General features: G+C 42.9%; 2 protein-coding genes across 2 annotated transcripts; both read left to right on the forward strand.

The window, feature by feature from the left end:
• Positions 1-91: 91 nt before the first annotated feature.
• LOC147448703 (uncharacterized) lies at positions 92-1,246 on the forward strand. The gene is made up of 2 exons (XM_086521441.1): positions 92-789; positions 886-1,246. The coding sequence occupies exons 1-2, from the start codon at positions 92-94 to the stop codon at positions 1,244-1,246; spliced, it is 1,059 nt and encodes a 352-aa protein (XP_086377567.1).
• A 102-nt stretch (positions 1,247-1,348) lies between these two features.
• On the forward strand, positions 1,349-3,817 carry LOC147448704 (uncharacterized). Its single transcript, XM_086521442.1, has 4 exons — positions 1,349-3,085; positions 3,196-3,253; positions 3,348-3,420; positions 3,499-3,817. Exons 1-4 carry the CDS (start codon positions 1,349-1,351, stop codon positions 3,815-3,817), a joined length of 2,187 nt encoding a protein of 728 aa, XP_086377568.1.
• The last annotated feature ends 19,862 nt before the right edge of the window (positions 3,818-23,679 follow it).

Here is a 23,679-nt window from a genome sequence, read left to right on the forward strand (position 1 = left end):
TTTTAGGTTACAGATTAGGAGTGACACCACAGACTGCCTTTTACGTGGAGGACGATTGTTGCAGCAGTACATTGTTGATGCCTACAGTACTATGGAGGAGTCAAGGTTATTATGGTTTAGAAACAATCAGAGATCAATTCGTGCAGAAGTGTATCAAGGCCTTGCAGACATGGTTGCTTCCAATGATAGTGCGCAAGGGGTCATGGGTGTTAATGTTGGAAGAAGAATTGTATTGCCTTCATCTTTTGTGGGGGGACCTCCATACATGCATCAACTCTATCAAGATTCCATGGCAATTGTACGTAAGAGAGGAAAGCCTGATCTATTCATAACTTTCACATGCAACCCAAGGTGGAAGGAAATAGAAGATGCGTTATTGTCAGGGCAGACTGCTTCTGATCGTCCTGACTTGATGACGCGTGTCTTTTATCATAAATTCAAAGATTTGATGGACTTGCTTCTTAAAAGGGCTATCTTTGGAAAGGTTGTTGGACATGTTTGTGTGATAGAATTTCAGAAGAGAGGTCTTCCCCATGCTCATATCTTACTAATTCTTGCATCCGAATATAAGCCGACGGAGATGTGGCATTATGATAGAATGGTTTGTGATGAGCTTCCAGATAAAAATTTATTTCCTGATTTATATGATGTTGTGAGTCGTTGCAATGTTCATGGTCCGTGTGGTGCATTGGATCCAAATGCTCCATGCATGGTAGATCGAAGATGTAGATTCAAATACCCATGCGAGTTTTGTGAATCTACTTCTGTTGATGGTGATGGATATCCAAGGTATATGCGGCGAGATGATGGCCAATATGTGGTTCAAAAGCAACAGAGACTTGATAATAGATGAATTGTTCCCTATAATCCATTTTTGTCTCTAAGGTATAAAGCTCACATCAATGTAGAGATATGCTCGACCATATCGGCAGTGAAGTATCTCTATAAATATGTGTACAAAGGACATGATAGGGCAACAGTTGTGCTCCAAGATGGAGAAGGTGCTCTTGATGAAATCAAGAGTTATTTAGATGCACGTTATGTATCCGCATCGGAGGAAATTTGGAGAATATTTGGATTCTCATTGCATGAGGAAAAGCCTGATATATTGCGTTTGCAAGTGAATCTCCCGCAACAGAATATGGTTTCTTTTGGAGACTCTACTGACATATCCAATCTGGTGAATAATGATGATAGTAGGAATACAACACTTACCGAGTGGTTTGTGGTGAATCAACAATATTGAGAAGCAAATGATTTATTATATATAGATTTTACCTCCAAATGGGTTTGGAACCCCACTAATAAAGTGTGGTCACATAGGCAAAGAGGTGATACTATCGGGAGAATGTACAATGTTGTTCCCAATGCTGGCGATGTTTATTATTTGCGTATGTTGCTTACCATATGCAAGGGTTGTAAATCATTTGAGGAGCTTCGCACTTTCAATGGACAAACCTATTCCACTTTCAAGGAAGCTTGCAGTGCCAGGGGTTTGCTACAAAATAATGATGAATGGTTTATGTGTTTGCAAGAGGCATCATGTACAAGTACCGGCTTGCAATTACGACAACTATTTGTTGTGATCTTGGTATTTTGTGAGCCATTATGTCTAGGTACATTGTGGCACCGATTCTCCATGGAGCTTTCTGAGGATTATGTTTATGCTATGCATGAATGTACAAGTGATGAGGGTGTATGCCATGAGATAGCTAGGAATCAAGCATTATGTAACTTGGAGTCTTTGCTTCAATCATATGGAAAACGACTTTGTGACTACTCTGGGATGCCCGAAGTAGACCGTTCTGTATTATCTGGATGTGGGAGTGGTTTGATAGCAGAAGAGAGGATGTTCAATGCAAATGAGCAAATGAATTTAGCCATTCGTATGGAAGCATCTTTGAATTGTGGACAAAGAGCTGCTTATAATGAAATCATGCAAGCAGTTGACTCATCAAATGGGACAGTTTTTTTCTTGGATGGACCCCGTGGGACTGGGAAGACTTATCTCTATAATGCACTACTTTGTCGTGTACATGGTCAACAGAATGTGGCTTTGGCATGTGCATCCTCAGGAAAGGTGTTTCTCCTTGGGGGTGATTTTAGACACATTTTACCAGTTGTGCCCAAAGGAAGTCGAGCAGATATTGTGGATGCCTCCTTGTGCCGATCTTATGTATGGAAACGTGTGAAGACTCTGAAGCTAATTGAGAATATGCGTGTACTTCATTGTTCCAATGACTTGGTTGAGAGAGACTTTGCAAAATGGGTACTAGACATTGGCAATTGGAATGTATATCATGGGGATTTACTTGATACTGTAGCATTTCCAAGTAGTATGATACTCGAAGATAACAATGTTCAAGGCCTAATTCATAGTATATATGGTGACTTACAAAATGTCCAAAGACATGCAAGCTTCTTTAGGGACAGAGGTATTCTTGAACCACGCAATAAGGATGTTGCTATAATCAATGACTTGGCTATGTGTAAAATGAGAGGACTTGACAAAAAATACTTGAGTGCAGATTCTCTTTGTACATCAGATTGTGATGGTGGATTATATCCGATAGAGTTTTTAAACTCATTGGATCTTGGTGGTGGCTTCCCACCACACTGTTTGCACCTAAAAGAGAATGCTCCAGTCATGCTCCTTTGCAACCTGGATCCAAAGCGTGGTTTATGCAATGGGACAAGATATATATGCAAGCATTTTTATCACAGGGTCATTGAGGCGAAAGTAATCACATGTTCTCATGTTGGAGACAATGTGTTCATACCAAGGATCGACTTTATCATAGAAGGTTCTCAAGGATTACCTTTTGAAATGAAGCGCATACAATTTCCTGTGAGACTTGCATTCGGAATGACCATCAACAAGGCACAAGGACAAACACTTGGATTCGTGGGTTTATACCTTGCTACACCTGTTTTTACTCATGGTCAGCTCTATGTAGCAATGTCCCGCGTGCGTTCTTCTACTGCCATAAAGATTTTAATAGATAGTAGTCAAACATCGATAGCAAATTCAAATGCAAATCCAATGGCTTGCAGCCCAAACATTGTCTACAAAGAAGTGCTAGAGGTCAGAAATGTTTAAGTATCATATTATCTTTCATCCATGCATTCCTCTTTGTATTAACTTTTTGTTAAGTGAAGATTTATATTAATCCTACTTTTTGTTATTGTTTATAGATGGCCAGCCGATCTACAGTCAAATACACAATGGATAGGGTATCTGAATATATTCGAGGTAATTTGTTGAAACTTTACAAAAAAAATTGAGTTTCACATGTTTTCAATGTTTGAATGAGTAAAGCATACTAACCATGTTGTATAAAGCATAGATCCACTTTTTTGGAGGGGACCTATACTTGCAATAGATGTTGTCCATATCTTAGAAGACTTTGATGTCATAAGGTATGGCTTTTGAATCAATATTTGTTATGTCTTGCAATAGGTTTGGATTTTTCTTAACATACTCTTTCTTCTTTGTAGAAAACACTATTATCCAGCCCATCTCTTGGTGGGTCTATATGAGTCCACGTGCTATTTAGGACTCATAGGATACTATCGTGTTGCATTAGAGTTGGACGAGGCAGCAAGACGGGGTCATGTCTCTCTTAGAGAGATAGGGTATCAACGGCCCATAAATGCACTACTTTCCTTTGGATTTGAAGCAGAGAATTGGAAAGTGAGAATGTATGTTGTCGATGATACTCCTAGGTGGCTTGGACAAAGTGTGCGATACATTGGGGCTTGGGTGTTACGGGTGCGAACCCGTGTCTATCGCAAGCTCCACTTTAAACCTAAATGATGCCTTCTACAATGGATATCCATCCTTTATGTTTTATCCATCATGTTTTTGATGATTACTCTTTTATCAAGAAGCCTCTAATTTTTTGTAATGGAAATGTTGGCTCCTATTTGGAATGAAAACCATGTCTGTCAGTGCGCGCGCGCGTGCGTGTGTGTGTGTGAACCATGAAAGCAACTTATTATGATCATACAAGCACAACTTAAAATTATTTTTTTTACACCTTATGAATACCATGTGTGTCATGATAAGAGCGAGCGAGACCCGCTGGTAGGCGGGTCGCATCCACGTGGCTGCAAATCTATTGATCCATTGTGGATGAGTTCCAACAAACTTGCCCGGAGTCAACGATAGTACATGCTCAACTGCCCTTGAGCAACGGGTGCAAGCGCTGCTGAAACCTTGAGCTGTAGTGAATCCAAGCAACACTAGACTCTTTGAGTCCACATTGCTGCATGGAACATGGTGGACATATTAACCTGGGTAGAAGGCATGCTCCACAATGTATGACAAAGCTCCATTTGAGAGCTGTAGTTTGCAGCAATTGAAATCCCAACCATCTGAGCGCCATCAGTAACCCATCAATATTGGTGCTTGTGTGAAGGTGTTTTGGAGTAGAAAAACATGTGCGAATGCCTTGGCTATGTCGATCGCACCACATGCATGTGAGTTCCGAAAGGTCTTTTGTCCATGTGTTGTGATGGCTAGGCACTCAAGTTTCTGGAGGACAAAGAACCTAGTGGCAAAGATTATCTTTTTGATGTAGAATATGGAGGCATCTTGAGGGATATTATCATGTTATGGCCATATTAGCTTGCTTTCTGCCATATTTTCCATCTACAATAACATGCTTTTAGAACAAGAAAGCGGCCAACCACCATCAATTATGTGGAGACAGGAATTACCTCACCCATATAATCATTTTCACAAAGAGACACCATATCACCAACGGTGGTATCATCTTGCATTTGTGTGATCTTTTCCTCACACCTTCCCTTTACTGCTACACGCATGAACCTATGCTCTCTTTCTCTCTCACACACCACCAAAAAGAGAGAAATAGAGGGAGACTCTCTCGCTTTGGTGGTGAGAGAGAGAGAGAGAGAGAGAGAGAGAGAGAGAGAGAGAGAGAGAGAGAGAGAGAAGCATTGAAAAAACTTTCTTTCTCTTGGTCTGTCTTTCTCTCTCTCACCACGAAAAAGAGAGATCTAGAGATCTAGAGAGAGAGAGAGAGAGAGAGAGAGAGAGATTTTGTAGGAGGGGTGATCAAAAGGGCAGAAAATAGAACCATTGTGCAACAGCCATCGAGCACACACTCTGCCCCACCTATAGGTGTAACGGTCAAAGAAGCCATCAAGAGCAGACACTTTGCATGAACTACCACACTGGGTGGAGCTCCTAGTACCCCTTTATCTCTTTCTAGCTTCAATATTGAGATTACATCTATGTGCATAAAGATACCCTTGAGACTTCCCTCCCCTGTCTCTATTAACATTTCTCCTCCACATGGCTGCAAACACCTACAGCCCCCGAACAACCCCCCGAACTTTCCCCTCCTCTATCTCTACTAACACTTCCCATCCCTTTGGACATCATGGTGACAATGTGGGTGCAACACGGCTGCCACATCCTCTCCTCAGGAATCACACACTCCACACTGAAGTCAATCTAGTAGCTACACATTTTTTGGCCTTCAACTATGGGCACTACCCTGTCTACCCTTGAATTGCAGAGGTGCACGTACATCAATACTATCGAGGTATCCAAGCCTCTGTGATTCTCTCTCAAATCCATACTAAAGGAAGCTAAGACTCTGTGATTCTCTCCCAAACCCATACTGCACGTACAGTGAGCCCATTTTGTAGATTTGCGTTTTGAAAACTCCTTTGTGATTCTCTTGCGAGCACATATTGCAGGATCGGCATGGCATAATTGGCAATGGAGACCATATCAAGGCTGCTGTAGAGGCTTGCTAGAATTGTGTTCCTGTCTCTCCAATTTTTGGTTGTTTTGGGAGTAGTATTATCAATGTAAGGCTCCATCATGATGCATCCCTGCAGGCTTCTCACCAATGGCAATGTAGGAAAACACCCTTGGATGGGTAGCCATGCATGGTTTCTTGAAAGACTTGGCGATATTGGAGGAGCTTGATATCAGCTATGTTGCAAAATAGAAACAATAATGCATGGGACTGATGTAGTGGACTATTGTAGAGTGCTTTATTTTTTTTGAAGATAAGCATTTCTCTCTCTCTCTCTCTCTCTCTCTCTCTCTCTCTCTCTCCGTAATATGAGCTTTGTGTGTGGAGATGTGAAAAAAGACTTGCAAAAGCACATATCAAATTCCATTAAAGCCATTCCAATATTAATATGGATTGTAATTCCTTCTCAATAACTCCTCTTTTTTTTTTCCATTGAAGGTGACCACTCCGCCATAGGCTAAGGGAGTCTCACTCTGAGGTGCAAAACAAAGTATAAGATATAATTTTCTGTGTTGGGGGGGGGGGGGGGGGTGTTTGAATTTCTATGATTTTCATATTCCATACCTTCTACATGCAAAGTTTGATTGGAGAAATAATTACATAGTTTTGTAGCTATGTTTCCACACTTAGATTTCATATTTTATTTAGGAGTGAAAATATGACCTCAAATTAACTAGCTGTTTACTTTGTTTGAATCCAAAAATTACGTTTATTTTTAGACCAAGCTCACAATTGTGAGTGGGTGTATCTATTGAAATTAAGAGGAAGTGTACAAAGTAGCCTCAATCTCGTACCAAGCCTTGAGGTGTCTCTCGACCATTTCAAATACCACAAAGTGCTAGCCTAGCCCCTATAATCACTTATCCTTCAAGACGGAAAGAATAGCCCAATTCCACTCGTCCAAGCTTTTCCTTTTTCGAAGGGCACAAATCATATCCTTTATGTCTTGGACGATCTCGGTGAAGCTAGCTATTACAATCATTTTTGAACACCCAATGGTTTCCAGCCTTCCAAACATGCTAAAGGTAGCTAAATCTAACATTTTGTGCGCAAATTAGTAGTGTTTGACATTTCATCACCATCCCTCTGCAAACAGATAGTTTTGATAGAACCCTATCTTCTAGGTCCTTTGAACTTATTTGCGTAGCTTCCCTACCATGCCACTAATTGCCGAGCATCCCTTGAACAAGTGAGAGAGGTCCTCATTTGCCTTTTTACACCCCCAACACCTATTTCAGCCAATACTCTAGCCAAAATCTTCATGCCTATCGATAGAGCCCTCCATAGTGCCTTCTACAAGAATATCTTCATTAAAAAAAGGCCATTGTGGACTCCAGATGTCATTTGCAACCGTCATCCATTTTTCTTTTGGCCATTGCAAGCCCCACTGTTTGTCAAGCGGGAGAACCAATCAGTCTTGAGCATTAGAATAAGGTATATCCTCCTGGTTTGCGGACTACACATTAGGAGAAAGTTGGACTCACTTTTGGGCCCTGTAAGAAGTGCCACGTCGGCTTAGAGAGAGAAAATGAAAATGTTAACTTGTGCATTTTATGTGATACTTTTCTGCGCAACAAAAAGCCAAAATGACATTCTTTGGTAGGTAGCCACCGTCTTTATCATTCTTATCCTTCGTTCTCTTGTCAGGAATCCAACTAACCGTATGACTAATGATTTGAAATGCCAACTTACAAGCGTTCCCTCCAGAAACATAAGCCACACGAACTCTATCAACTCTAAACTTGAGAATATGGCTTTCCCTCCCAAAACCTGAGATATTTCTCCGTCTTCTTCTCTATCAACTCTAGGAATGGAGAACGCATCTTTTCCTGATGAAAACACTAATTTGAACTTACAATCCTCAGCCCCTTCATCTTTAACACTTACCCAAAGAAAGAACACACATTATCTTCATGTTGATATATTGCAAGAGTACGCATCGTTGCAGAAACGTAGGAGGGAGTCTTTCTTATCTCAACGGGAGAAGAAACTTAGAAGGACAAACAAGGAACATCATTTGGATTTGTGGACCGATGGGTCTATTTATCCAAAGGATCCTATGAAAAATGCACCACCTCCCTTTGCTAATATCACTAACCTCTTACATTTCACAGGCGATGGCAAGGATGGGCTATTGGGATACACCGAACATTTGGAAATGAGAGGATTGAATGCGGAAAGGCAAAGAAACTTCTTGGCAATGGAGAACATGCAACTGAAGAAACTTAATAAAGCATGCTCTCAAAAGATTTCATCAAACAAAGAGACAATCCAAGGCCTTGAGAAGAAGATCACAAGTTTGCGAGAGAAAGACACCGTGCTTGGTAGTCGGAAAAGAAAAAGAGATCTGTGCAACCTTGAGAACATGAAGGTTGGTAGTGGTGGCCTAAAAAAACAAATACGAGCTTTAAGGTAACTCGAAGTTTGTTTCTTCAATGTGCTTCATTAAGAAGTGGATACACTTACTTTCCTATACATGATCATAACGCATTGTGCTTTTTTGGCAGGTCTTTACTACATCCAAACTCGAACGGTGCAGGCTTCAATGCCAGAGTGCATTACAGCCATCTAGTTCCAAAAGAAGTAGTTGAAGAGATGATAACTCAGAAAAAAAATTGTAAGTTGAAAGGGAGGCTACTTACTTCCTTCATGAATGAGAATCAGTTGGAACCAATGGAAGTGCAAGCAATACTTGATGAGAGTGGCATCTCGCAGATGGGATCCAGGGCACTCTTCAAAGCATTAGCTAAAAAATCTCAAAATAAACTGCAGAGAGGATCATTGCTGCCAAAGCCATCACATGTAAAGACTGCTTGCCGGCACGTAAACGATGAGGTGTTTGAGAAACTGGGGTCACCATTCCATATTGAAGCAACGTTCTTAGGCAAGGGCGGCAGAGAGGTACAGTTTAACGAGCACAACAACCTCTTTGTTGATCTTCAAGCATTGCAAAGGTATGTAGTTCACGTCTTTGACATCAGTCGAGACGAGTGCGGTGGGGTTCTCAAGTTTGTTTTGAAGCTCGACGAGTGCGAGGTACTGAAGAACAAGAAGTTGGAGAGAGTCACCATTACCCTCATGAACAGAGCTCTAGATCCATCAATAACGAAAGAGGATCCACGATACTTCAGTGTGCAATCAGAAAACAACATTCTATCTCTAGGATCATTTCAGGTATACTTCGGTCAATCTCTGATAACAAAAATATTGATTATTTGGTTGTTGATTTTTTGTTTTCATTTTTCACTGCAGGTTGATAAGGAAAATTTTGAAATCCTCGATTGGGTTTTTAGTCAAACCCAAATTCCTTCTATCATCAGTGAACAAAAAAACGGAGCCGTTCTTTCAGTGGAAGGATTTGGCGACTACACAGTGGAATGGCACATGGCAGGTGACTTAAAGACTCTTAAGTGTATGTACAACATAACACATGGAGCAGCTGTGGCAAATCCATGATTATATTGCATTGCTGATGCACAATCACTTGAGAGTGTGCAATGGAGTAGAGCTCCCAACAGACATCTTCAAGATAAAACTTTTAAACCAGTTCTTGATATTCCTCTGAGGAGAGTTCACGTCTGTACACTTCATGCACTCTGTCGAATAATTGAAAAGGTGGTTCATTTGTACATATGTTTTGCATGGACATTAAAGCCAAAGAGTGAGTCGAAAAGAGTGATCAAAGCATTAGAGGGAGTGCTCTCAGACATTGGTTTGCATGGAGGCAATGTCAAAATCAAAGAGGACCCTAAGATGTCTCAAAGTCGGTACAAGGTACCAAGGAAAGCATCGATAGGCGGAGTGAATGCAAGAAGGTTTCTTGGGTTTAGCCTCAAAGATTCAGATAGAGAAGAAAGGAGAATCATGTTCAACAAATGGAAACAGTTACATAAAGGGGTTAAAGACAATGCTGGTGGTGGGGCAATCCAGAATCACAAAGCGAACGTGTGGAAATCACTAGATAAAATTTTCCACTACCTTGAGTAACATTCTTGGGACCAAAGTAAGCTCACATCATTTCAAGTAGCCTTGCTGGATTGGAAAAAGGCTTACCTTACAGGGTGGGGTGGGCAACATATCACACATTACATGGTAGTTTGGCATTCTACGTATACAAAACAAAATTTTAAATTGTACTCAACTGACCATTTTGTTTTATTTCAATACAGCACATACTGTTCAACCATGGTCCATATTTTGCTAAGACATACGGTTCACTATCAATATGGTCCACACAAGGCATGGAAAAAACCCACTACATGGCAAGAACAGGTTATTTTAAGCACACTCGGCATGGGGGAGGAAAAGAAAAGTCCAATAGCCTATTAGAGTTACACCAATGGACTTATAGATGACTAATTCATAGAGCAAGGCAGAAGGAACTTCTTAAGAGTTCAGAAATTACACGGTCTTTACAACACATCCGCAAAGAGAAGAAACAGATGACTTGGGGAGCATCAAATGCGGCCGAGCGCCATGGGAGGTGGCGCCGGTCACGAGTCAGGAGCGGGAGAAGATGGACCTAAGCCCGTCGTTTTTATCCTCTTCGATGCACCTCATTCCTCCTCACTTTGTACCTCTTCGATGTGCAAGCTCTGTAGACGAGCTCGTTCCTCGATTGATGGCAGCATCCTTACGAGCATCATGCGTCTTCTTTCCCTCAGAAACAGCCGCTTATTGTATGGATCTAAGCCTTCTGGGTCTTCAACCCCTGTAGCCAGAGCCTGAGCTGTGTAGGACATGAAATATGGGGCTCTGAGTGCCTGGCACCCATACCCAATGCCAAATACACGTAGAGCAAACTGTTTTTCAATCAGAATTACTCTTTCTGCGTTTAGTGGGAGGGGGTGCCCACCACACAATCTTGTAATAGCTTTCATTGCAAACAGAGGGAACTTTGCATTGTCATCGGAATATTCCTTGTGGTATATTATGATCTACATAATAATTGCAATCAATTTATTAGCTGTAAGTGAGATGAGTACAATTGTCAAGTACTTGAATTGTTTCTACAAACCTTTTTGTGGTTGAAATGCCCGATGTAGTGAGACAACGCTGCATCCTTGCCTTGGACTCCAGTGACAAGCCCTTGGCGTGAGCCTCGCCCTCTTCTAAGGAAACTATCGTCATACACTAGCACCTGGCAGCAAAAAAAATTGTTCATGATATTTTATCACTCGGCCATCTCTAATACTATATGAATGTTCGACAAAATTTACCATCTGATTCTCGTCCATTTCCAGCATCGACCTCCCCCATAAGTGAATAGACTGACTATTCATTACATGATCTTCAAGTGCCACGTGTCTACCCATGTTTTCCAAGCCGAGTTGTTTTGTTGTCAATTCAAACTGCTCATCTGTTGGAAAATCGGCCTCTCCGGACTTCACCTCATTGAACGTTTCTTCAATCTTGCGACCCTAAAGTGAGCTGTGAGTCACGGACAGCTGTGTCAGCAATAAGATATTGGTCCACTGCATCATCATCCACAAACCCCATGTCTGCCTCAAAAAAATTTGCAATTGCCGCTAGGCAGTAGTCCTCCCATATATTGAGCTCATGCATGATATCTGTGAGTAGAATATAGTGGGTGTTTCCTGCCATAGCAAAGCTGGGAGCACAATAAAGAGGCAAAGTCGCTTCCATACTTGGGCTTTCTTGCCTACACCCTATTGCTGCATCCTCAAGAGAAACAAGAGTTAAGCCCGCATCAAAGGTTTCCTTTAGTACCTCTTCCCGCTCTTCTTCTGGATTGAATTGCACCTCCACATCCTCTACCTCTTCCTCCGGCGCCAATGGACAACTACCGAAATTTGTTGACTGCGAAGTCTCTGACTCACCATCCGTCTGCAAGTATAAGTAACAGAAAAACCCATGGTAGAATTCCAATAAGCGACATTTTTTTAAGTGCTTCATACACCTGGCTTGTACAAGTAGTGCATTGGAGGGACACTTTTCAAAACAGCAATTCAGTCTCCTTGAAGCACTCTTGTCACGGTCAAGGTCGGCAGGGTGCACATATCTCATGCCATCAACTGTCATGGAATTGTCACAAGTGACTGCCTCATACTGTTGCAAATGGTTTTGTAGGTACTCAAAGGAGCAATATATAATCCTCTGTATAGAAAACTCTGCATTGAACATTCCTGATAGTTCTGGTGCACGGTGATGAGCTCGGACGTTATATAAGAATGTAAATAGTTTTTCTTCACATGTATCCTCGGTCACGTCTGTCTCCAGGACCATGATCCCCATGACTGAAAGAAAAAGCAAGCCAAAACTATTTGGTGTCATAACAAAGCGAATTTGGGCCTCGAGTACCCCTCAATGTCCTATTTTGCCTGGTTCGACCCCGTGCACTCATGTCATAAGAGGTGACATTAGTTGAGTCAGAACCAAGCGAGTAGGGTACCCAAGAATTTCCGAAGGACCCTCTTTGCTTGGTTCTGTCCCATGTGCTAAAGTCATAAGAGTTGACGTTAGTTGAGTCAGAACCAAGCGAGTAGGGCTCCCAAGAATTTCCGAAGAACTCTATTCGCTTGGTTATGTCCCGTGCGCTAATGTCATATCGACGGGTGATGTCCCGTGCGTTAATGTCATAAGTGGTGATGTTAGTTGAGTCAGTACGAAGCGAGTAGGGCCCCCAAGAATCTCCGAAGGGTTCTATTTGCTTGGTTCTGTCTTGTGGCATTCGGAACAGGTGGATAAGAACAGAGCATATTATGTTTTTTTTTTACCATAAGCGCGAGTTAATAAATTAGAAGAGCAAAAAATAATTTACAAGAGGGGTAGCTACACACGACTGTTGCATGACAATGATAGATTTATAGTTCACATAAGGAGTAATTATTCCAACCATGAATGCGATATGGTCACCACATAAGGAGTAATTATTCCAACCATGCATGCGTTTTTACCCTAACGCAGTGGCTTCGGTGCGCACACAATTAACAACACACAGGAAGGGGAGAGGCAGGGAGAAAGAACCTGTCTCTGCAATATCCAATGGTGCCGAGTTGGATGGTGATGTCGCAGGCCACCGACAGCAAGAACCAGTAGGGGGCGATGGCGATGCGGCAGCAAAGGACTCGACCCAGTGGAGGTCACTCAACGCAGGATCACGAGAGCTGGGCAAGGGGAAGAGCGCAAAAAATGCAAAGGCGATGGCGAATGCAAGGGCGATCATCGTCTGACTCTAAACGCGGGATCACGAGAGCTGGCCAAGGGGAAAGGCGCAGAAAAGGCAAAGGCGATGGCGAATGCAAGGGCGATCGGCGTTTGACTTTTAACGCAGGATCACGAGAGCTGGCCAAGGGGAAGGGCGCAGAAAAGGCAAAGGCACGAGAGCTGGCTAGGCAAAAGGTGCGAGATGGAGATGGAGATGGCGACTGCAAGGGCGATTGGCGTCTGTCTGACCCTTAACGGTCACCCAAAAAGGCACGTGGGCTGCGCTCTCAAGGGCAACCAATATTAAATGGTCTCAGATTCCCATGCAGTACCATTTACCAACCGCAATCTCGCGCATAAGTGAAGTTGTCACCCTCCCCGAGGTAAGCATTCTAAGTTGAGGCATTACCCCCACCAAACATCTCAAGTTTCAACTATTCTGCCTCTTTTCGCGTCCTCTACTGCGCATCATTCTAATTAACTCTACCCCCATCGACGCCACGCGGTAAGCAAACTCCATCACCTCTTACTCTTGTGCATCCTCCTTCTCTTACTCTTGTTCTACAGTGCTTCAACGATGCGGAACTCTACACACAGTGAAGAGGTATGCTACTTACTACCCTTATGCGCACTTGTAATTTGTGTAGTTGGTCAGTACCAAGCGAACAAGGTAAGGTCACTTAGCCCGAAGAGCCCTATTCGCTTGGTACTGACCAAAAGAAAAGTTTAGTGATGTCTGCTAGTACAGAGGTAGATACTAAGAAAATAAGGGGAAGGTAACCCCTGCTTGTTGCGGATTTAGGGTTTTCCTTGCCAAATACGCCTTTTGATTTCAGTCCCGTGCGCTATAATTTGTTGTAGTTGGTCAGTACCAAGCGAATAAGGTAAGGTCACTTAGTCCGAAGTGCCCTATTCGCTTGGTCCTGACCAAAAGAAAAGTTAAGTGATGTCTGCTAGTACAGAGGTCAATACTAAGCAAATAAGGGGAAGGTAACCCCTGCTTGTTGCAGATTTAGGGTTTTCCTTGCCAAATAAGCCTTTTGATTTAGGTCTCGTGCCCTTTAATTTGTTGTAGTTGGTCAGTACCAAGCGAATACGGTAAGGTCACCTGGTCCGAAGTGCCTATTCGCTTGGTACTGGCCAAAAGAAAAGTTAAGTGATGTCTGCTAGTACAGAGGTCAATATTAAGCAAATAAGGGGAAGGTAACCCCTGCTTGTTGCAGATTTAGGGCTTTCTTTTGCAAAATACGCCTTTTGATTTAATAATAAAGAAACAAAATTACAACTGAACACCGGGTTTGAGTTAGAAAACACTTCAGACTTTACAAAGAGTGGCCTATTAATTTCCGGGGGGTTTAGGGTTTAGGGTTCACAGCCAGCTTATCTCTTCGCAAAGCATGTTTGCAAAGTTAATGGCCTCCTCATATTTACTGGCTAGCTCAAGCACTTCATCCTTCATTTCCTGAAGCCAATTAATGATTGCCTCCATAGAGCCATTATCGGCGAGCAATCGCTGCATGTCTTCAGGCCTTCTTGCTTCCAAAGATTTTTTAAGGATTGAGACCCTCTGCCTGACGATCAGCATTTGCTGCAGCCTCAGGCTAGCATCCTGCACAGAGCATTTAGAAAGTAAGCTCTTCAAACTACGAGCTTGGAAATTGGGAGCAGAAAGCAAAGAATTACCAGCAACTTACCTCGAGAATAGACTCTCGTGTTGACAGCAGGCACTCCCGAGCTGTATCGGACGAGAACACTAAAGGTAACATCGGGGGAGGGCCAAGGGGGGACCTCATGAGGAGGGCCCGGATGCGGTGTTGCTGGCGCTGCGGGAGTATACCTTGGAAAGGCATCGCCACTATCCTAAGCTTCTTTTAGTTGTTCTGCGAAACCCGGAGGGAGGTTCTGAAACAACTGCTTCTTAAATAGACTTTCATACAAGCCTAAAAAGCAGAGCCTTGGCATGAGGTTTTATGAGAGGGTGGTACTGCCATGAGGTTTCATGAGAGGTGGACGTGGGAGAGATAATCAATGGTATCATCCCCCCGATATTAGGGGAGGTGATCGGAGGGAACGACATGACAGTTAGAACCACATCGATTTAAGATCTCCTTCACATTGCTTGTAAACCTGTTCGCTTGCTTGTACACTTTTTGAGGTCACCGCTCAGCGAATAACGTATTTTTTTGCAGGGGCTGCAAACCTGTTCGCCTGGTAGTGATCCCAGAAAATGTAAGTGATATCTGCTATTACTATTTCTGAAGTCACTACCGAGCGAATAAGGCAAGGCAAACTCTTTCCTATGCACCTATTCGCTCGGTAGTGACCTCAGAACATATAAGTCATGTCTAACATTACTATTTTCTGAGGTCACTACCGAGCGAATAAGGCAAGGCAACTCTTTCCTATCCATCTTTTCGCTTGGTACTGACCTTTCCTTAAATCTGAAGTCCCTTGTGCTGACAAATGAATTGTCTTTTGTAGAGATGCCTCGTGTTAAGGCCTGCGCTAGGAGGGCAACAGGTGAATCTTTAAATGCTCAAGCAAGAAGACGCCGATATGAGGCGCACAGAGGTGTACTGCAAGAGCTGTGCAGGATAGAACGACACGTTCAACCTGCTATTCCACGTCTCCCTTTCCAGCGAGTAGTACGGGAGATTTGCGAGCAGTGGAGAGTCGGCATGCGATGGGCCAGCAGTGCACTCCTCTTCCTTGAAGAAATTGCTGAGGACTACCTCGTGGAATTCTTTAGCGATGGATATATCTTGGCTGCCCTTGCACACCGGGTCACTATCATGCCGCGGGATTTTGATACTCTTCGTAGGCTTCGTTTCCGCTACGATGGGTTGCTTCAACCAGTACCAATCCGGGATAGTAGAACCATGGATATTCTCAACATCCCCCCTCTCCATCCTCGTGCACGACAGACAGAGCCGTCTAGGGCTGAAACAAACAGCAGAAGGACCCGATCACGGGTCGAGAGAAACGACACAGATGGGCAGGCTGAGATAGCCGCAGAGGGCCAAGAGCAAGCCAGAGTGGACCCCGAGGCAGTCATGGAAGAAACAGAGACAATTATCGAGGATCCAGCTAGACACCAAAATAAGCAAGTCATGGAGGATTCGCAGCCCACCGTGGATGATGAGGGACAAGAGCAGGTCAGGGTGGAGCCTGAGGCATCTATGGAGCAACCAATATTGAAGTAAAATGATCCGGAGCCTGAGGCAGCCAGGGAGCCAGCTCAAGAAAGGAAAGCGCAAGGCTCTGCGTTAGAAGGGCCATCCAACGTATCGGATGAGTCAATTATTTTAGAGAAAATCAACGAGGAGAATGAAGAGGAGTTGAGAATTTTGTTGAGCTCCGCACCTCTGCATGCGCACATACAGCTGCCTGCAAGGTCAGAGGAGGCCTGCATTACCAACCTCGATAGAGTAGACTTCATGTGCATGCTCAATTTCATCGACTCGCTCGCAACAAATGAAGTCGTCAATGTTGCTTTCTGGTAATTCTCATTCTCTTTAATTCTTATGATCATTAAATGGGTCTCTACCGAGACATGGGTCAATACCAAGCGAGACAGTGGGTAATGAAATTGAATTTTGGAACTACTCGCTCGGTATTGACCCATGTCTCTGTGGCCGGTGGCAAGTTTTTCTTTATAATGGTTCACTATCTTAAAGACATGGGTCAATACCAAGCGAATTAGTGGCGTATGGAATTCGATAGCTGCCCCCTTCACTCGGTATTGACTCACTTGGTGTTCAAGTCTAATTTTTGCCTTTTGTTCATGTTAGCCACGATGTCTCGCTTCTGCCCCCTAAGGTTCAAGAGAAAGTATACGTAATAGATCCGCTGATATCGCCTTATCTGCAGAACAACTCATATTCCTTTTTGAGTCTGATGAACTGGTTTAGCAGAGTCAACTTTGATCTAGTGCGCTTTCTGGTCACTACGTACAATCAATCGTGAGTATTTTCTTGCCTTGTAAAAAACATCTTGCATTGCAAATCTCTCGTCATCTTTGATGGTGTCTTTGTAGTGATCATTGGAGTCTGATGTTATTTGACATGGAAGCTAAGATTGTTTACTACGCAAACTCCGGGCAAAGCAGGGCGTTTCACGGTTGTGTAAAAATGTAAGGTCCATTTGGGTACATTTGGAAAGCAGTGTAGTGTCTCTTTGGAATGTGTTGCTGACTCAAGTGGTTATCTATGTAGTGCCGCGAAAAAACTTGTATGTTGTGTAGAGCATCTTTTGTTAGAACATGATCTAGGAAATGTAGTCAAGCACGAACGGGTAACCGTGCCCACACAGACTGATGACTATAGCTGTGGTTGGCGAACCTGTTTAAATGCCGTGTTGCTCATCAGTCAAATTATGGATATACCGAACGTAAGTAATCTGCTGTTTTATTGGTTGCTGCAATGTATGTATGAAGCAACATATGTCTGTATCACCCTTCTACAGGAACTTCGATTACATAACTACACCAACAACGATGTGCGACATTTTTTTGTAATGGCCATCCAGCATATTATAATTTTGGTAAACAGACGCACAAGAGAGGAAGCGGCGAGAGCTGACGAGTTCGAAGAGGCTCGCATTAAAGAAATGACCCAACGCCACAATCAGACTCAAGAAGAAGTTCCAAATATGCAGGAAGCAATAAACCAATATTATGTGGACGCCGCAGAAGTAAAGGAATGGTTGTACGTCGATGGCAAGAGCAAGAACAGCGGGAAGCTTCACAGGTGCAAGAAGCATGGGAAGCCATGGAAGAGGCCCATGATTTCGAGCGACGCGAAAGGATGCCCGAGACCAGCGTCCCCAGAGGCAGAGGTAGCAACAACCGGAGTAGAGGGCAAGGGACGAGTGGCACAAACCGGGGGAGAGGACAGTAGCTGGGAAAGGGAGCAAATTACTCTTGACAGATTCAACACAATATGTAAAGTTTTGAAACATTGAAAATGTACATTTTTGAAACATTGTTTGAGCGCCAAAAAATATCTCTGCATTAGTCATTTTGAAGAGTGCATCATGGTTTGCATGGCATCAAAGCTCTTTGCGTGCACAAGGTATGTGACCTAGCTTCCGGTGGAAGCAATTAAGTGAAGTGTATTTGTTATGGACTCCTTGCACAATATTGTTTTCTCCTTGCGCCTTGGAATCTGAAAAGAAGAAAAATTTAGATTCAGTCATAGTGTATTAAAGACAATCAAAATTTAACGATTTAGTAAGCACCTTTCTATTGTTGAGACTGAATGCATACAATTCCGGCAAAAGTGGAAGTTCTTCACATGTAAGATCTATCCTGAGCTGTGCCAGAGTTGTGCTTGACATTGTCTCCATCACAGTAAGTAGGCTGTCTCGAAAGTAGAGCTCCATTGATAAAGGTTTGTTCTCGAAGCTGTTCTCTGTATCTTGGTCGAGTGGAATAAGCTTCCCACTAAGAAGATGATATCTAATATAGTAAAACGATACTAAGAAATTTTGAGAGCTTATAATGAACTTGCAAATTATGGACTTCTTTTGCAAAATACAAATTTTGTTCTGTGATTGTTTCCTATCCCAGTTATCATCTAAAATGTCCAAACAGCTCTTAGACTTGCAAATGAACATTGTTGCAGTAGTTCTTATTTGCTCATCGAAGAAAAAATATGCAAACACTTCAAGAGGCATAAATAGTGCGAGCCGAACTATTTTTGTGGCAATTGAATACTTGAGGGACTTTTGTATATCCTGAAACAACTTATTCCTGAAGCTTTCACTAGTTTTCGAAGTAGGCAGGGACCAATCCTTGCTGTCAAAGGATGGAAGTGACAAAGGAGCTACACGACCCCAACCAATGGAAGTTCTCGGTTCCACACATAACATATCATAAAAGAAAATTCCATTATCTGCAAGTTCCTTGCGTTGTCTTCCTCGGTACATTTGCTCACGAATAAATGCATGGAAAGCATCAAAAATCCCAACTATACTCTCAACTGGTTGCCAATCTGTTCTATTCGATGGATAAATATCTGAAACATACCAAAGATGATATCCACCACTTAATATTCGAATATAATCATGCACTAAGCGAGATCCTGAAATAACTTACAGTTGGGTCGATGCCTTGGAAAACTTGGAGGAGATGTTTGCAACCTTAAGTCTGCATGCTGGAAAGCATGTTGTATTAGGACCTCTTTCACCCGCTTGCTTTGTGCACACACTTTAAACTCTTTAACTTGACCCTTGAAAGCCTCCACAAAATCATTGCGTTGCCTCCTCTTCCTCCTCCTAGTTTGCAGTAGAACCGAACTTCCGATAGTTATACAAGATGGAGTCCATGCTTGATCGTCTGTAGTATAACTGTTAAAAATGCTAACAGAGTCAATGGTAGTGCTAGGCCTTCGAGAAGTAGACATGGTTTGCAGTAGAATGAATACACAGAAAGGTTAGCGCAAATATAAAAAAGGCACTACAAGAGGCTCTTCATATTAGCGACGCTCACACAGAGACGCTCAAAAAAAAAATTCCCAGCGTCGCTATGAGCGTCGCAAATTTCTTTATAAATTTGCGACGCTCATAGCGACGCTTATAGCGACGCCGGCTGGGGTAAAAAAATAACCGAGCGCGCCCAAAAACTCAGATCTCAGATCTGAGTTTTTCGGCGCCCTCAAGCAAGGAGCAGGTAACGCTCTCCCTCACTCTCTCTCTCTCTCTCTCTCTCTCTCTCTCTCTCTCTCTTTTTCTTCTCCACACACATACACACACACACACACACACGAGGAGAGGAAGGAGAGCCAGGTATGCTCCTTCCCTCTCCTCATTCTCATGTTCCCTTCCCCTCTTTCTCTCTCCCTCTCTCTCTCTCTCACACACACACATACACACACACATAGTGTTTTTGAGAGAGAGAGAGAGAGAGAGAGAGAGAGAGAGAGAGAGTACAAACAAAAACAAAAACGCACACACACATACATAAACAAAGAATGCACACACACATTGAGAGAGAAAAAGAGAGAGAGCATGCATAAACAAAAAACGCACGCATTGAGAGAGGAAAAGAGAGAGAGAACATGCATAAACAAAAAACGTACACATTGAGAGAGGAAAAGAGAGAGAAAACATGCATACGATCCAAAAAAATGCACACACATTGAGAGAGAAAGAGAGAGAAACTAATTTAACGTCGTAGAAAACTAATTAAAATTAAAAGACCTAAAGATCTAGCCGACGAGGAGTTGAACTCAAGACCTATTATTCAAGAGGGAAATGGCATAATCAATCTATCATACTTGGCATGGGTGATAGAAAGATTATACCATTTATCTCTTTTTATTGGCACACACATCCACACACGCGCACACACACAAGAAGAAGAGAGTTATAACGTCGTAGGAAACTATCTTAAAAGACGTTAAAGATTAGGTTATATGTAGACTTACATTAAATTAGATTTAGGTTTATTTTTAACTAGATTTACGTTTATTTAAGCTAGATTTAGATTTACGTTATATTAGATTAGATTTAGGTCTCCATAGACTGCGATGCCTGCATGAAGCGGGTGAAGAAAGCCCTCAATGGAATATAGGGTATTGCTGCCTTCACTCATGGTGGGCTCCGTCAATCCAAAAGTACTGGTGAAATGTCTTCAGAAGATAGGGAAGAAGGTGGATCTTCAGGGCGGCAAGAGTCACTACATCCCCGACACAATGACCATCTAGACAACCTCTAGTCGTTAGACTTACGTTAAATTAGATTTACGTTTATTTAGATTTACGCTTATTTACGTTAGATCGAGTCCACGCAAGAATTACTTACGGTTTAGGGTTTAGAGTTAGACGAACAGTGAAAAGATCTACTGTGAAAAGATGTTAAGATGAAGTGAAGTGCTACAGCTAGAGAAGAGGCAAAGGGGTTTTGTCCACTACATGCAGTATCATGTAGACTTGGGTGTGTAGATTTCTTGTACCCACAAATATAGGTATTGACCAATAAAGACGAGATTATAACCCGGTGGTTCTGATCTCCGTGCACCTCTAGACCGAGGTGTGCGGGGATTGGACATGACTAGAGAATGTGAGGTAAAGAGAGAGAGAGAGAGAGAGAGAGAGAGAGAGAGAGAGAGAGAGATAAGACGAAGAATGCCAATAGAATATTAAATTTGTTGTCCAGGTTATAAGTTTTTTATCCTCATTATGAGTAGCGACGAGGATGTGGGACCGTCCAACCGAAACACCTATCTCTCAACGAGGGTCTTATGTCCTTGTAATCAATGCAAGCATGCTGTGCGACGGACAAGACGTGTTTCTTTGCAGCACGTTTGCGAATTTGGCGAGTTCGATCCATCTATTATAGATCGAGTTGTAGCCAATTATAACTCGTCGGACTCTGACGCTGGCCAACAAGCAGCAATCTTGCAACCCAATAGACGTGTTCGCAGGCGCTTTGGTCAAGCAGCATATGTGAGGCCACAAGATGTAGCCTCTGACAGCTCGGGGGATGATCATGCAGAGCACATTCCCAACGAGGCAATCTTTGAGCCCGAGATTGATGAAATGATCGAGACGATCATGGATTCAGAAAGGCTTATCTATGATGATATGAAAAGTGAAGCCGATACGCCATTGTATAATGGAGCACGTATGTCTAGATTGAAAGCACTCCTGGTTCTTCTCAACATGCAGGCAAAGTTTGGATGGAGTGACACTAGCGTCACAGCGCTTTTCAGGTGATCTATTACAATTAGTTTACTTTAATAGAACTCTAAATGTATAATGATCTGATAGATTTTTACACGATTGTATCATATTTTTATGTTGTGTAGATTGCTGAAAGAGCACATACTACCAGCTGACAATGTGATGCTAGATTCCCGAGATGAAGCAAGAAAGATTTTGCGAAACTTGGGGATGGATTACAATTCTATCCACGCTTGTCCTAATGACTGCATTCTTTTCAGAGGGGAATACATAGACATGGAGAAGTGTCCGAAATGTGATTCCGAAAGATATCGAGCAGATCTCCACGGGACAAAAATTCCACAAAAGGTTTTGCGACATTTCCCTCTGCTTCCTCGCATCAAGCATTTCTTCGAATGTAAGTCCATGGCCGCCCTAGCATCATGGCATGAGGAGAATAAATCTTCGGATGGTGTGCTACGAATTCCTGCAGATTGCGTAGCGTGGAAACATATAGATGGAACATGGTCGGATTTTGCCAGGGAAGCTCGAAATTTGCGCTTAGGCCTGGCTATGGATGGCGTAAATCCATTTGGTCAAAGATCAACATCTTAAAGTGTATGGCCCGTTGTCATCGTCAACTACAACATTCCCCCGTGGTTGACTACGAAGAAGGGGCACCTATGGCTAAGCTTGATTGTGCCAGGGCGATATAAAGTGGGGAATATGGATGTGTATCTTCGTCCACTATTGGAAGAGCTACAACAATTGTGGATTGGCATAGAGGTGGTGGATATGAGCCGACACATAGGACGACGGAATGCTTTGATCAGAGGCATTCTAATGTGGACCATGCATGACTATCCCGGGCTAACAGAATGCTCAGGTGATCTATTGACACTCCTCACTCAGACACTGTAAATCTTGTTTTTTCCCATAGTTGATCTATTATCATGTGTATACATGCAGGGCTTCAAACAAGCGGATACAGAGCATGTGTCACATGTGGACCTAGACTGAATGCACGTAGGGCACCCTCACTGAAGAAGCAAATCTACGAAGGTCATCAAGCGTATCTTCCAGAGAATCATGTGTTACGCGCGGCTTTTTGGGAAGAGAGCCACCAAGGATGTCTGCACAAGCATGGTTAGAGCAGAAGGAGATGTGCGATGACGGATTGCCTCTAGGGATGAAGAGACTATCTCTATGGTACGAGTTACCATACTGGCCCCGACTCATGATCAATCACTTGCTCGATCCAATGCACATATTCAAGAATGTGGGTAATCTACTATGGGACCATTTGACCGGCAAGAAAGATACTTTGGGAGCCAGAGTTGACCTTAGAAATGTGGATCGTATGGAGCAATATTGGCCTCAAACAGCGTCTGATGGATCGATAAAACTACCTAAAGCACCATGGATTTTCACAGGAGCCCAAGAACGCAAAGTAAAAGAGGCCATTCGATCTTTGCGGACCCCCACTGGCGTAATGCACTCGCTCCGCACGTGTTTTACTAAAGAAGGAAAGCTTACCGGTTTGAAGTCACACGATTGGCATAAAATGTGTCAGGTACGTTCATAGTGGACTTTAATATCATTGCATAAAATGTGGACTTTAATATCATTGCTGCACATACTTTACAGTTTATTTTACCGGTTGCCATTGAGGGATGTTTGTCTCTCGACATCCGTAACACAATCTACAAACTTGCAAAGCTGGTGCAATGGATCTCACAAAAGGAGATCAACGTAGACTCCATACCATTTGCCAAACTAAATGCTGCGGAGCTTGTGTGCATGTTTGAGAAACATTTCCCTACTACAATGCTAACCATTCAGGTGCATCTTCTTGTTCACATAGTTGATGAGGTGGAAATAGCTGGCACAGTTCATTCCAGATGGATGTTCTTCTTAGAGCGTTTCATGAAAACGCTTAAGGGATATGTGCGTCAAAAGGCACGTCCGGAGGGTAGCATGGCAGAAGGTTGGTTGGTATCAGAGTCCCTAGTGTACATTGGAGAGTGGCTAGACGGATTTGATAAATCCCG

The sequence above is a fragment of the Adiantum capillus-veneris genome, chromosome 10, assembly GCF_014529385.1.
Source record: "Adiantum capillus-veneris isolate H3 chromosome 10, ASM1452938v2, whole genome shotgun sequence".
NCBI lineage: Eukaryota > Viridiplantae > Streptophyta > Polypodiopsida > Polypodiales > Pteridaceae > Adiantum > Adiantum capillus-veneris.